Raw genomic sequence first — 14,766 nt, 5'->3', positions numbered from 1 at the left:
CTTTCCCAGCATAAACCTGTTGAAGTATTACCCAAATAAAGCCTGTGTGTGCTACTGCCACCTCATGGCCATAGCTTTTTCCTTGATCAGCCCCGAAATGCTCAAACTCACCACCAGCCTTACACTACTTAATAATAGAAGTAAAAATTTACCAGTAAGGTATACAAATTCTAATATTGTAGATAGCTAATAGAGCTTCAAAATAAAGTCAAAGTGAATAGAATTACAAAGAGTAACTGACAAATCCACAAATACAGTGAGAAATTTTAACACATCAGTTTCAGTATTTGACTAAGTGGACATAAAATTAGTAAGGCTATACAGATGATAGAGAACTATAATCACCAATAAAGAATCCCTATTCTTTTCAAGCATACTTGAAATATTTATAAAAATTGACCAAATATTAGGCCTAAAGGCATCAAACTTTTAAACTGAAATACAGACTACAAAGCAGTATTATTAGAAATCAATAACAAAAGGTTATCCAAAGGAGATTTTAAAGTTTTAGAAATTAAAAACAGACTTCCAAATAATTCATGGAACCAAGAAGTAGTTAAAATAAAAATTAGAACATATTTAAAACTGGATGAAGACGAAAAGGCTGCAGATCAAGCTGAAGCAGTTCTTAGAGGGAAATTCACCAGAAGCAATGCACATTCCTGGGAAGGACAGCAGGCTCCATTCGCAGTCTGCCCAGAATCTATATTAGCTCTTTACTCTCTGTCATAATATAGTCCAAATAAACCTGGACTGCCTGGACATTCTGTAGAACATCACATTTGTTTGTTATGTTGGTCAGTTAAAACAGACTGGGTGAGTAAGAGGTAGTAAGTACGTTGGACTTCTGGGACACATGAGTCCTTGAGAATAAGAGAAAACTCTCTGAAGATTAAGGGACCTGCCACATCAGTGAAGATTTTAGGGGGTCCAGTAGTCTCAGTAAGTTTAAAATAAAGAACAAATTGCTGCAGGTTGCATTCCCACCATGAAGAAGGAAGCACAATGCCTTATGGGCCTCTGGGTTTTGGAGGTAGCATATTCCATAGTTAGGTATACGGCTCTGACACATATGCTGAGTGACAAAGAGGCTGCCAGCTCTGACAGGAGCTTGGAGCAGGAAAGTACTCTCCAGCCAGTTCAGGCTACAGTACCAGCAGCCCCTACCATCTGGGCCATACAGTTCAGCAGACTCTCTGATATTGTAAGTGTTTGCAGTGGGAAGTGACATCATGTGGAGTTTATGGCAAACCTCAGTAAAAAAAATTACAACATAATCCTATGGGGTTTTCTAGCAAGGCCACGCTATCTGTTGGATAAATATATACCATATAATCACATAGCATAATTACATACTGTAATAGTTCCAGGTGTGCTACTGGAGCCACCTGACAACAGGCATTAAGAGACCACGTGGCTAGAACTTCCCATCACAAGTTTGGCTTTGTTCGACCTGTCAAGGCACAAGGACACGCTGGCCTAGTAGCAATCCATCATAAGCTGAAAGTAGCACATCAAGGATTGGGCACGAGAAGGAAAAGGGCACTGTGAGCAGTATGACTAAGTGGCCCAGGTCCACATATCATCAAAAACTGTTGCAATAGTTTCTCTCCCTCAGCTTGCAACTATGGTTGTATAGGTGGGTCCCAAGTTGCTTAAGGAGGAAAAAAGCTAAATTTGGTCCATTGAAAGGCCATCTCAAGATGTGGATAGAAGCCAAAAATGGATGGCTGCCTACTTTAGCTCTGGAAAGATAGCAGTAGGATGAAATTATCCCAATAGGCAGAACTTCGAACTGTGCACCTTGCCATTCATTTTGCATGGAGAGGGGAGTGGCCTGAGGCTAGAATGTATTCAGATTCATGGTCAAATGGCTTGGCTGATAGGTGACAGGTTGGAAGGAGAAAGTTTGGAAGATTGGAGATGAAGACACCTGGAAAAGAGGCATAGGGAGGGACCTATGGGAACAGACAAAAAATATGAAGATTTTATATCACATGTTAACTCCCACAGAGGGCATCTACCAACCAGCAGTAGACAAAATGATTCAGCCAGTTGATGTCAGCCAGCCTCTTCCATTTGGTCACCTTAGTACTGGCACCATTGGTACGTAAATATAATGAGGGAGTGGAGGCTAGGCAGAGGCCCAAATAGCAGAAGTTCCCACTAAAGAAGGCTGATCTAACCATGCTGCTGCTGAATGTCCAATCTGCTAGCAATAGAAAGCCACAATGATGCCTCAATATGATACCATTCTTCAAGAAGACCATAGTCACACAGTGCAATTTGAGTACATCGGATCCCTTCCTTACAGGAAGAACAATTCATCCTCACTGGAACTGATGCTCATTCTACGTATGGGTTTGTCTTTCCTTCTCACATGGCCTCAATTAGCACCAGAATGATCCATCAACATGGAATCCTGCACATCACTGCATTGGTTCAAGGAAGGCTCTTCACAGCACAGCAGTTGCAGCTGTGGACATTTGACAATGTGATTCAGTGATCCCATCATAAAACATAACAACCAGAAGCTGTGAAACTGATACAGTGATGAAAAAACCTTAGAAGCTCTTCAAAGGTATAAGGATGGGTCATCAGCATACAGGCTAGATCAATGACCATTATATAATCCCATATCTCCAGTAGAAAAAGAATCAATGGTGGAAGAATCGGTGGCACAGTTACTATCAGTTCCAGTGATCTTCCTGGAAATTTTTGCTTCTTCTTCCTGTACTTCAATGCTGTTACAGAATAGAAGCACAGAGGAATGTGTCTGACACCCAAGTGGTACACTAGGGTATCTCTAGGTAAAATCGTGTTCCATTTTAATGGCTCAATTTAAGTAGACAAGGGTAGTAGCCATGGTTGAGCATTCAGTTGAGGGGGAATGGTGACCTGAGCTCAAACCACTCAGGGGTGATGATCTGGGTCACTCCACAAGTTAGTGACCTGGACCAGCAGAGGTGCCAGCTAAGGAAGAGAGGAATGTAGAACAGACAGCACATGGATAGCAGAGAAGGGAGATGACCAGTTGAGGGTGCAAGACCAGCTGCAGAGCTAAGGAGCGATACAGTTCATTCTATAACTAGCAGTTACCAGTTGGCAGAGGGAAAGGGGAAGAGAATGATAAAGGTAGGGGAGTAAGATTTACAAACTATTACGTATAGAATAAATAAGCTAAAAGAATATATTATACAGCAATACAGCCAATATTTTATGCTAATTATAAATTGAATATAATCTATAAAATTTTGAATCACCATGTTGTACATCCCAAACAATATAATATTAGAAATCAATTATACTACAATAAAAAAAAGAAATTCTGGAAAAACTATATTCCAAAGAAAAGAAAAAAAATGTAATGTAATGCCTGCTAAAGACATGGAGCAAAAATGAAATTGAGTTTTTAAGACACTAAAGCTAACACCCTATCCAAGGAGTGTTTATAGGAATTTAGGACAGCTACCCTTGGCAGAATGGGTATTGAAATATACTTTTATGTATTGAAATACACTTTTAAAAAAATCCAAGATGTTTCCAATTTGTGTAATATTTACTTGGAGCCATCAGGATATTGGGATGGGGTTGGGGGAAGCAGCTTTCTCTCCCAAGGAGAGAAAGGAGAAAAGAATGCTTCATGAAAGGTTAGGATTCAAGAGATGTGCTATGCAGTCCCAGCCCAGAACTCTGGCAAGGACACCGCTTGTGCCTCCAGGAGCTGTTTGACACAGAACCATTTCCCCCACAAGCCTGCATGTGAGCAGCAACAGCCATTTCCTTTGCCTCAGACCCTTGCCCAGCAGATGTCCCTCTACCATATTAATGGGAGCCTGCATGGCCTGTGCTCTGAGCCTTCACACATCAAACTATCTCACATGTCAAACTGTCTGGCCTCTAGGAAAGATGCTTTCATGTCCTGGGTCCCATGTGTGCCCTAAGGGAACCACCAGACAATGCGGGGATTGACTGAGAGAAGACCCCTGCACTGTGGGACTGGACTGGGACACTCTACAGTGCCTTGAACTGGGGACAGAAGGAAGCAGGCATCCTTGCTAGAAAAGAAACCAAACTGTGATATTGAAGGTCTTCATTACTCAAGGAAAATTGAGATTTCAAAAAAAAATCACAAAGTGAATTCATCTAAAAAGATGGAAAGAAATGAATGTTTGTGACTTTAAAAAGAAATGACAAAGTATGAAACAGTCTGTCTTAGCTTATGTTTAGAGTAGGCTGTGAATGCAACTCTTTTTAAATTCTTTGAACTAACAAAGAATAAATCAAATGTTGACTTGACAGGCATAATTTTTCTGAATAGATTGTCTGATAGTATATTATGACATCCTTGATTTCACTTTTGACTTTCATAGCACAATCAGAAAAAGAACTTTTTTTGTGTGAAAGACAAGGACCACAAAGCTACTAAAATTAAAATATTCTGGTATTAGCAGATAAACAGATAAATAGTGGAATACAATAAAATTTCAGAAATAGACTCAAGTATATATGAAAATTTAATACATGATAAAAAGGACACCTCAAATCACAGGGAGAAAAAAAGTCTATTTTAACAAATGGTACTTAATATGGTTGAATTTCCCTCAAAAGATACGTTAAATCCTAACCCTCAGTACCTCAGAATGTGACCTTATTTGGAAATAGGGTTATTGCAGATGTAATTAGTTAAGTTGAGGCCATACTGGAGAAGACTGAGTCCCTAACCCCATATGACTGGCGTCATGATAAGAAGGGGAAATTTGGACACAGAAACATGCACAAAGCAAGGATGGCGCAGACACACAGGGAGAACCTCATGTGAAGATGGGAGCAGAGACTGGAGTGATGAGCCTGTAAGCCAAGGAACGCCTGGGACTACAATAAGCTGGAAGACACAAGGAAGGATCTCTCCTGGAGGCTTTTGGGAAACAAGGCTCTGTGGGCACCTTGACTTTGGACTTCCAACCTCCAGAACTGTGAAAGAATGTTTCTGTTTTGCAAGCCACCTAGTTTGTGATACTTCATTTTGGCAGTGCTACCGAACTAATAGAACATCAGATAACTAGATGATCATTTGCAAAAATTTAACGTTGAATTCACATCCCACCTTTTGTATCAGGATACATTAGACGTGCACCAGAGAAGTAAAAGGGAAAAATGAAAGCATACAAGTGCTAGGGGGGAAAATGATTGATCTCCTTCCTAACTATGAATCAGCATCTAGAAGCATGAAGAAAAGGATTCACATATTCGACTATATGAAAAGAAAACTCTTCTGCTTAACAAAAAGAAGCACCACTAGCAAAATAAAAGATAAAAGAAAAAGTGGAGAAAATATTTGCAATTTATATCACAGATAACTGTCTGTTCTCTCCTATATAAAGATCTTTAATAAAACAGAAAACAGAAATACGCAAAATCTGATGAATGGATACAGGGCATGAACAGATGGTTTACAGAAAAAACAAAGGGAAATAGCCTTTAAAGCTACGAAAAGATGTCCACTCATAAACAGAGGAACTTATTTTAAAATTACACTGAAAAACCATCTCTCATTAATCATTTACTGGCAAAAATCCCAAAGTTTGACAGTAAATGCTCCTGGTGTGACCCTAGAAAAGACTGCCCAAGAGCGTGAGGACGTGCACCCCCCCCATACCACAAACACTTGCATTCATTCACTGTAGGATTTTTTATAACAGCAAAAGACTGGAAAGAATCTTCGTCGGTAGACTGCATAAACTGTGACAGAGCCACAATGCAATACTGCTCAGTGGTAAACAGAAATGAGGACAATTTCTACGCACTGACGTGGGACAGAGAAGTGTATACAGGATGCTGCCATTTGTGTACTTAGAGAGGGATAGATTTCAAAGATATGAGCCTGTTTATATTTGCTAAAAGAAATATTGGAAGAAGAAACCAAAAACTAAATAAAGGAAGTGGGGCAGAATTCTTAAGGGACAGGAAAAGAAGCAAGAGTTCTCTAAAACTAACTTCATACATGTTGGACTTTCAAATCATATCAATGTTTTACATAGTTCAAATTTATACTTATATCTTGTTTAGAAGGAAATCTTAGAACTGAAAGCAAATGGAAATAAACAAATAGAGCTGTATCTCAAAATATGTGTATTTTGGTAATTACATGAAGAATTACATCAAGTAACTTTAAAATTCAGTACTCTTATTGAGTATCTTTGATGAGATATAGCCTAAGAGCAAACTGAATTATAAAATATCTTTAATTCAGTAGTTTATTGTAAGTAATAATATTGGTATTGTTATTTTGAATTTTTAATATTATAAGATAAAGCTAATTAATATTATATTAATATTATTAGGAATCAAGATATTCATTATAAGACAAAAAAGATGAAAGAAGTTAGGCAAAAGCCCTATAATGATACATTTGACTTAGAATTATCAACTTGATCTCATGTCTTTTATAGATTTTTAAAAATGATTTAAAAACTATGACTTAGGAAACTTTAACATATCTAGTTATTTTACAGAACCTATGTCCTGTAACTGCAGTTTTATATGACATTCACTTTTTCTCTTCATTAATCAGCACTGAAGGGATTTTGACTAAATATAATCAGTGCTAATGAATTATATTCTAAAATCATCAGTAATATTAAAAACAGAACTGTTTTTATTCTACAGTTCATACTGCAAGTGTAATGATTGCCAAAACATATATTTCTTAGCAATATTTACTGAAAAGGTCTAGATGCAATGATACTCCAGTGATAGTGAACAGTTTTGGACTCCAGATTTTGGTTTCAACATACCTATCCTCATGGAAAGGTACCAGTGTCTTTTGGAGAATAGATGATTCCAGGTCTGGAGTAGGGAAAATGCAATATGAATCTGGACAGCTTGTTAGGCCTGAAAGGAAGAAAGCATTCAAACATTATGGCACCATGTCCACAGAGTGCAGAAACAAGTGTGAAGGAACCCAGGGGCCATATCTGGGACAAGTTGAAAATCAAGAAATAAATAATGATGGGCTGAGACACACTGCATATTTAAAAAATCATGAGTTGGGCTGCAAAGAATACAAGGGACTTCTGGCACTGGTGGTGATGATCTAGCAGCTAGTACCAAGCAATCAGCAGCCACAGACAACTACAAAACCGGACACGCCTCCTTCAGGCTACTTCATGGCAGCTAGCCCAGACTCAGAGCCGTGCTGCAGGCATCCTCCTAGTTGCTCATCTAAGACCAAGTTGTCGCTGGACTGCTCAGGGTGCCGGATCTCATCTATTGCTAAATAGGCCCGGTGGTCTCTGTCCAGTTGCTCCAAAACGTTTAGTATTACAAGCCTAGCTTCTTTATAGTTCCCACAAGTCACGTCAATAGCGTTGCTAACACATCAACACAGACAGTGGGTCCAAAACTGCAGCAGCTGCTGCTGCAGCTATTCCTGCTGTCCATACTCCTGCAAAGTATAAACATGCTGTGGGAGTCTGCAGGCTTCAATATTTTAACTCCCAGCCACAAGTTACTATGCGGCAGATTGCTGTTCATGTACAAGGTCAAGAGCATTTGACTGTTTCCATGTTGGCATTTGCCCCTCCCCAAGTATAAAAGCAAATTTGGGTGAATTCCTCTTTCCCCTTATTAAAGACACGTACCCTAGTCTTGCTGGTAAAAATCACTGGGATGTTGTTGGAAGTTGGAATAATTCAGAACTTCTTCATATGCTTGAATCTCCAGAATCTCTCTGTTCTAAGGCTGATGAAGCTTTACTGTACTATAAACACACAAAGTTAAAGAGGCTGCCCAGGAAGCAGTTAACAGTGCCACTGGGGTTCCAACTGTTTAAAATTGACCAGGGATCATGAAGAGAAACTTGTGTTTCACCACCGAAAAATGTCTAAACATCAAAAACTTAAATAATATAGAAAAATTACAAAATATAAATTTAAAAAGGAAAAACAAACTTTGAACTTTATGCACTTAGCAAATGTCAGGTCTAGCAAACAATAATGCTAGTCCTAGATTACTTATTTAAACATACACACAAAAAATGCCAAAGAATCAGCAAAATATAAAAAACAATTGAATGTTTTATAGTCCCTGGGGAAAACAATTTTCAGCAGAGCACAAAATTTAAAATATTCCTTTAATTTTATAATTTTTTTTTTACTGTGAAATGGCTAAGAATGTCACTTCTGTTTTAAATAACAAAATTGATAATGGAGCAAGGAAATCTAACTTGTATTATAAAATTCTTGCTTTAATAAAAATTCCTTAAACAGCAAAAAACAAATTATCAAAGAATCAAAGACACACTTGATAAATTTATGAAGAACAATATTCTTGTATTTATCTGTTTAAATACTCTGAACATTTGAATATTGTATACATTGTTAACTGGTTGTAATTTTTAAATGACATTAATAAATTTAATTTATATAAAAGAATTTTTCTAAGTAGAAAATTTTAAATTCATATTAAGCATGGATACCTGTAAGACTACCTTAAAAAGTAGAATGTTTTGGTCTAATGAACACATAAAACAAATTTAATACAGTAAATTTAAGAAAAAAATCTATAAATCACAAAAATGACAGTTTCCCCTCAATTAGAAAAGTATGTCCTCATTCTGGATATGATTTATCTTCTATTAAGATCAATATTCTATTTTAAAATCTAATCTTGTAAATGTAAGACACAATCTTATGAATGTAAATATATTTTCATTTTGTTACTAGTACAAATGATATGCCCTCATGATTTAAACATTAGTCAAACATTGGTGCAGTTTAAATTTTTAAAATTTTAGTACTAGAAATAAAATAGTTGAAAATGAGGCATAGGGTCATAAATGTGCCAAGCTGTAAAAGGACAGATGGAAATGTTATTAGAACAGTAGCTATTTTATCTTCTCCCAAAATTATCTGGGTGTGTTTGAACTTTTGGCAGTTCTAGCGATGTATTTTGTGAAAGGTCTCAGGCTTAGTAGGAATAGATACATAATTTTGGTTGCCTTAAATTACAGTTGTGTTACTTTGTAAATTTATGTGTAAATTCATATTTTGTGCTATTTTAATACCTTGCTTATATAGAAGAGGGAGGAGAGAAACCAAAGTAATGTTTAGTCCCTATATTTGGCTTTTGCCAAAGAAATCTGAACAATTTCTAGGAGGCCATTCATGAAGGCTATTTGAGAAGATTTTTTACATGACCCTTCTAACTTTAAAATCAAGAACCTTGAAAATCAACTGAAACTGCATTTTGCTTGTGATGGATTCTACATAGAGCAGATTTCATCAGCCAGAATTTAAAGGTGATACTGTATCACTAAGAAAAAAAAGTCTCATGTGGACAATAGTCAAATAGTCTTTCATTTTTGCAGGCTGACTTTAATTCCTACATTGTTTTATACTAACTGAAAAATTATAATTCATTTCCACTTGTGATTTAATTCTGTACCTGCAAATAAATATTACAGATATGTTTCGTTTAAAAACTATTTAACCAGACTGTCATTTTAAGGGTCTGCAGAAGAAATGTAAGTCTAACTTTGGTTCTTTTACTTAACATATTTATTCAGATAGTCACTAAAATCAGAATTTAAAATGCACTTGGTTGACCCATTTAAAGTTGATATGTTTTATTCTTGTCATTTTTTTCCCCTTTTCTGGTGACCTTCTTAATTGAATTATTAACCTGATAGTTCTACTTCTCCTATTTAGAGACTTATCTTATCTTTCTGTTATTAGGTTCATTTAATTTTAAACTTATGCTTAATTTGCATTATGGCAGCTAATCCAGCCTTGTGGATTCTTTAAAATTTCAGTATTTATAAATTTACTTTGTTCTTGAAATACATAAATACTAAGACGGCATTCTATTTTTATTATTTTTATTAAATTTACTTTGGAATAAAAAGTCATAGGAAAGTCTGTAGTAAAATCATATATTTATTAAATCCTTGGTTCTAGGTACAATCTCCACATATTTGCATCTTTTAATTTTTCTCTCATGTAAGAGAATTCATTAAGAGAAACAAGCAGGTGACGGCAAGTCAACTTTTTAATGTAATTCTAATTCTGACAATTCCACTTTCATTTTGCTTGGGTCACAGCGAGTAAGTACTTTGGGCCCCAGAATGCCAATAATTACAGCTCCATTTGGAGCTGTGATCAAGATGGCTAGAAAAGCCATTGTCATCACATCCCTCGAATATGGTTCCAAATGAGGTGCGCTGATTCTTGCTCTTTCTAGAGCCAGAGGACCTAATACAGCCTATATTTAAAGGAGAAAAAGATGAAGCATAAAGAAAAATGTTAAATGGAGTTAACATACAACAAAAGTAAACAGTTCTGTTAAAACAAACAAAAAACCTAGTACCAGACTACTAGAAAGGAGACAAGACTTAAAGTGCTGAAGAATTGTCATAAATTACTCGTCAATTCTATGTTCTTCCTAGCAAATATATCTGGAAGGAGAGTGAAATAGTGACAAATCAGTGTACAGACATTTTGGGGCTGATTTTGTGTTCCTGTCATCTCAGCATTCCCCTGTTTAAATTTCTTTTTTGAGTGCTCACAGTACCTTCAGAAGCTCAGGACTTCTAACTGAACCAGGGTTATGCTTATTTGCCTCTACCTATACCATCAGGTTCTTGGCTGCAAAAAGACAACACAAAATGCTAAGGTTTCTTATGGTTCTCTAGGATTTTGCTGTCCATCTTCTTGTTCTTCCTACTGGGAGGCAGTGTGATATAGTAAAACTGACAAGTTTGGAATCTATACGCTGGGCACTGAGAGATTATAAAGTAACTTGCCTAAGGTTATAGGCAAATAACATGGTATTCAAAACACACAGCCTAGTCCCAAGGATCTGCTTTTTTAACCAAGACATATAAAGAGTTTTGTTGCATGGAAACTCAAGAGCCAATGTTTTGGAATAACAATGGAGAAAAGAATTTCAGGAAATCAAGACATTATGTTGCCAGTTTAAGCAGGCTGACAATAAGTAGCAATACCTTATCACTGAATCAGAAAGCAAAACTACAAGGTCTTCCTTTTTGTTCATTCTGTCATTCATCATTCATTCTTGTAGGCATGCAGTGCTTATTTATTGTGTACCTCCTGCATGCTAGGCATTGTGTTAAGTGTTAGCAGAAAAATAACAAAAAAACCAGACACTGTTCTTATCCTTCCTGTATAGTCTAGAGGAGAGAATCAGTCATTAATAACATAGTTATACAAATTAAGTACATAATTAAAAATAATATATGTACATTCATGTATGGTAGAGTGGGTGGCAGGGGTAGGAAAGATATATTTTAAAAAGAATTATATCTTGTAGTAACCTATAATGAAAAAGAATATGAAAAGGAATATATGTATGTACGTGTATGACTGAAACATTATGCTGTACACCAGAAATTGACACGTTGTAACTGACTATACTTCAATTAAAAAAATAAAAAGAATTAATGTGTCTCTACTTTAAAATAATAACATTTAGCTCTATAATGTTCAGCAAAATGTAAAAATTCCAATTTTCAGATATACTCATTTTATATGTTGGTAAGATAGAAAAATGTTTTTATAAGTTTAGGAAGTATTTGTCATTAAAAGCACATTTTTCAATTTCAGAAAAATTCCTTTTAAAACTGAGTTTTTAAAAAATTACATTAATTTTAGTGAGTACTTATGCTCAATCAAGGATTTTAAAAGTAAGGCTAATACCCCACGTTTGGTGACTGAAGTAACACTTTTAGAATTAAAAAAAATCAACATTAAAATTATCAGAATGATTTAATATGTTCTTACCTGGACTGTAGCTTTGGGCATCCACGATAAAGCAATAAATATTTTCTCCTTAAATTTAAAGCCAGTAAAACATGTCAATACAAATGTAAAAGAAATTCGAACCAACAACGCCAAACTCAAGGTAGTAACACAAATGCCTACAACAGATAAAAACAAACGTAAGAAACACAGTATTTGGGAAGAAGTGGTTCTTTATGCCTAGAGATATGACTTGCAAAAGGGTTGAAAGCATTTTAAGGTTATTGTCTCTTTATATCTTTATTTTTTAAGTAAAAATAATAATCATAAAGAAACAAATATGATTGAGGTTTCTATGTAAAGTGCAAGAGATAATCTGATGGTGGAGTATAATGAAAAATAAGATAGGGTATATTTATTTAATTTTGAGCTAACAGACTTTGAACTTTTACTATAAATGAAAGCATTCAAAAGGTACTGATGGTATCCACTATTTCCCCTCAGAAAAGAATTCTAATCTTCATTTCCTTAGATCACTCAGGGAAGATATTCAGGGTCGTTTTTTGTTACAAAGAGCATACACGGTAAGGAAGAATAAATACATGTTACAACACGAGCTTCTGAAGAAGGTCCTTATAGCATATTACAAATAAAAATAAAAATTATTCAAAGTTTTCTTAAATATTTTCAAATCTTCTATTTTCTGTGGTTCTAATCATTCTTACCAATAGCATTTGACTGAAGAGAGATAACAGATACTTCTGCTCCAACCAAACCAAAAAGAAGGGGTTGAAAAATATTCCATGCAGTTCCAATAATTTTTTGGACTTTAATCTGTAGAAAAGAGTAATACATTTTCAGTTATTGTGACACATAAAAGTATTGGCAATTCAGAAGTTTAAAGTCTCTCTTAACGTTTAATAAACTTAAGATATTATATTTGTAGAAGAAATGTTAAAACAATAAAAATTAATTGAGTGGGTTAATTCTTTTACACAAACACTTAGGTAAAATTTGATTAAAAGAAATCTACAAAGCAATAAATATCTTTTGGTAAATTTGTCATGGAACAATTAAGGTCTTTGGATTTCCATACATGTCATGATGGTGCAGTTAAGAGTTCTAGCTTTTCTTTGTAAGGCAACTGAGCAGAGATAGAACCTCATTATGCCTGGTGAGAACTGAAGATCATTCACACATTTCAGCTCTCAGAAGGGAGTTGGGAAGACCTCCACTAGTAATTATTCTGGGACCCAGTCCCAGGAAAGTGAATCCTGATATGTCCTAACCTACTGGGAAAAAAAAATTCTGGTAATCTGTTAGGCCTGCTTCCAAAGGACCTACATACAATGCAAGTTTAAAGTTATTTTCTCCTTAAAAACCAAATCAAAACATGTAATAGAGTCTTAATTGGTTGCTGCGCAGCTTCCCTTTCTGGGAATAATCCCTCCCAGTGCTACTTTCACAACTACGTCCTTACAGGAAATGCCCCTACTGACATAACAGTACTCTGGCTCTTCTCCGGGAATTTGGATGAAGAGATTTTTAATCTCAGTCTGGGTTTGTTTTTTTTTTTGCAGGAGGAGAAACTTTGATATCTTTTGTTTGGGGCATAAACTGTCTTCATAACTATTCCCCTTATGACTGGGTTTTCTGGTTACCATTTATAAAAGTAAAATTTAAAAAGGAAATAACAGAGGAAAACCAATATTACTCTTTCTTCTTTATAGTGCACTATCCTATTCATTACTTTTAATCTTTAAAACCTATTTATTCTTTATTGTTTAATTTCCTTTGCCATGTAAAAAAACTAATAGTTTTCATTTATTTATTTAATTGTAATTGATTAGTCATTTGATTTCTTTTATAATTATGATTTTATCTGAATACTAAACAAAATGCCAGTATGATTTTTGAATAGGGAACTTCTCAAGGTGATTCTAAAATTTATCGAAGAAAAGAATATAGGCAGAAACAGCCAAGAAATACTTTAAAAATAGGTACAATAAGAGGGAATCTTCTATATTAGATTTTGAGATGTAAAACTACAGTAATTTAAAATAGAGTGGTATCGGCATAAGAATGGCTAAGTAGGATTAAATAGATTCCAAAAGTAAATTTATGTATATGTATGTGAGTGACAGTTTAGAACATGTTAAAAGAGGCACTTAAAAATTACCAAATAAGCAATGGATTAATCAATAAATAATTTGGCAAAAACTGATTATCCAATTCATATGCATATATATTATATGTATACATATGTATGTCTATGAATACATATAAACACACACATGTACATCCTTACCTCACAACATTCACAAAAATAAATCCCAGAAGAATTAAAGAACTAAATGCAAAACAAAGCTACCAAAGTATTAGATGATAATATAGAAGGTATTACAATGTTTATAATCTGATAATCTTGAGTGAAAAAACCCTTCTTAAACAAGATACAGAAACCAAAAGGGAAGAACTGACAGTTTTGATTATAGGGAATTTTACTTCCATACAAAAGACATCAAAAGCAAAGCTGAAGATAAGCAAAAATTGTATGCAATATATACATAACAAAGGATTAGTTAGCCCTAACATATAAAGGAACTCTATAAATTAGGAACAAAAAGGCAAAGAAACCAATTAAAAGTGGGAAAAGAATATGAATAGACAGTTATAAAAAATATATGAAGAGAAGCTTACTCCACCACTAATGAGAGAAATGTAAATAAGGAATAACAATGTTACATAGTTTCTTACTTATCAGATTGTAAAAAAAAAAAAAAAGGAAAGACTGATAATATCCAAGTTTGTTGATGGGTTTAGGTATTAGGGACTCTCCTACACTGTTGGTAGTAAACAGTGCAAATAAACATTTTTCAAGGGATAATTTGGCAGTACCCATCAAAAACAGAAATATACTGTTTCTAAATTCAGAAATTTCATTTCTAGAAATCTATTCCTACAGAAGTACTTGTACATTTGCAAAACCACACATGAACAGGACTGT

General features: G+C 34.9%; 1 protein-coding gene across 4 annotated transcripts in view; it reads right to left on the bottom strand.

The window, feature by feature from the left end:
* Window positions 1-9,925: 9,925 nt before the first annotated feature.
* The window catches only part of SLC9B1 (solute carrier family 9 member B1), a 47,635-nt gene continuing 42,794 nt past the window's right edge, over window positions 9,926-14,766 (bottom strand). For all 4 annotated transcript variants that reach the window (XM_072939590.1, XM_072939587.1, XM_072939601.1 and 1 more), the window contains 3 exons: window positions 12,485-12,593; window positions 11,802-11,938; window positions 9,926-10,263 (listed from right to left, as the gene is read on the bottom strand). In XM_072939590.1, the coding sequence (XP_072795691.1) occupies window positions 10,051-10,263; window positions 11,802-11,938; window positions 12,485-12,593 (459 nt within the window). In that variant the 3' untranslated portion in view covers window positions 9,926-10,050. The remainder of the gene's footprint in view (window positions 10,264-11,801; window positions 11,939-12,484; window positions 12,594-14,766) is intronic.

Source organism: Vicugna pacos, chromosome 2 (genome assembly GCF_048564905.1).
Source record: "Vicugna pacos chromosome 2, VicPac4, whole genome shotgun sequence".
Lineage (NCBI taxonomy): Eukaryota > Metazoa > Chordata > Mammalia > Artiodactyla > Camelidae > Vicugna > Vicugna pacos.
The sequence above is the reverse complement of the archived record's forward strand: the minus strand, read 5'-3'. Positions and strand labels throughout refer to the sequence as shown.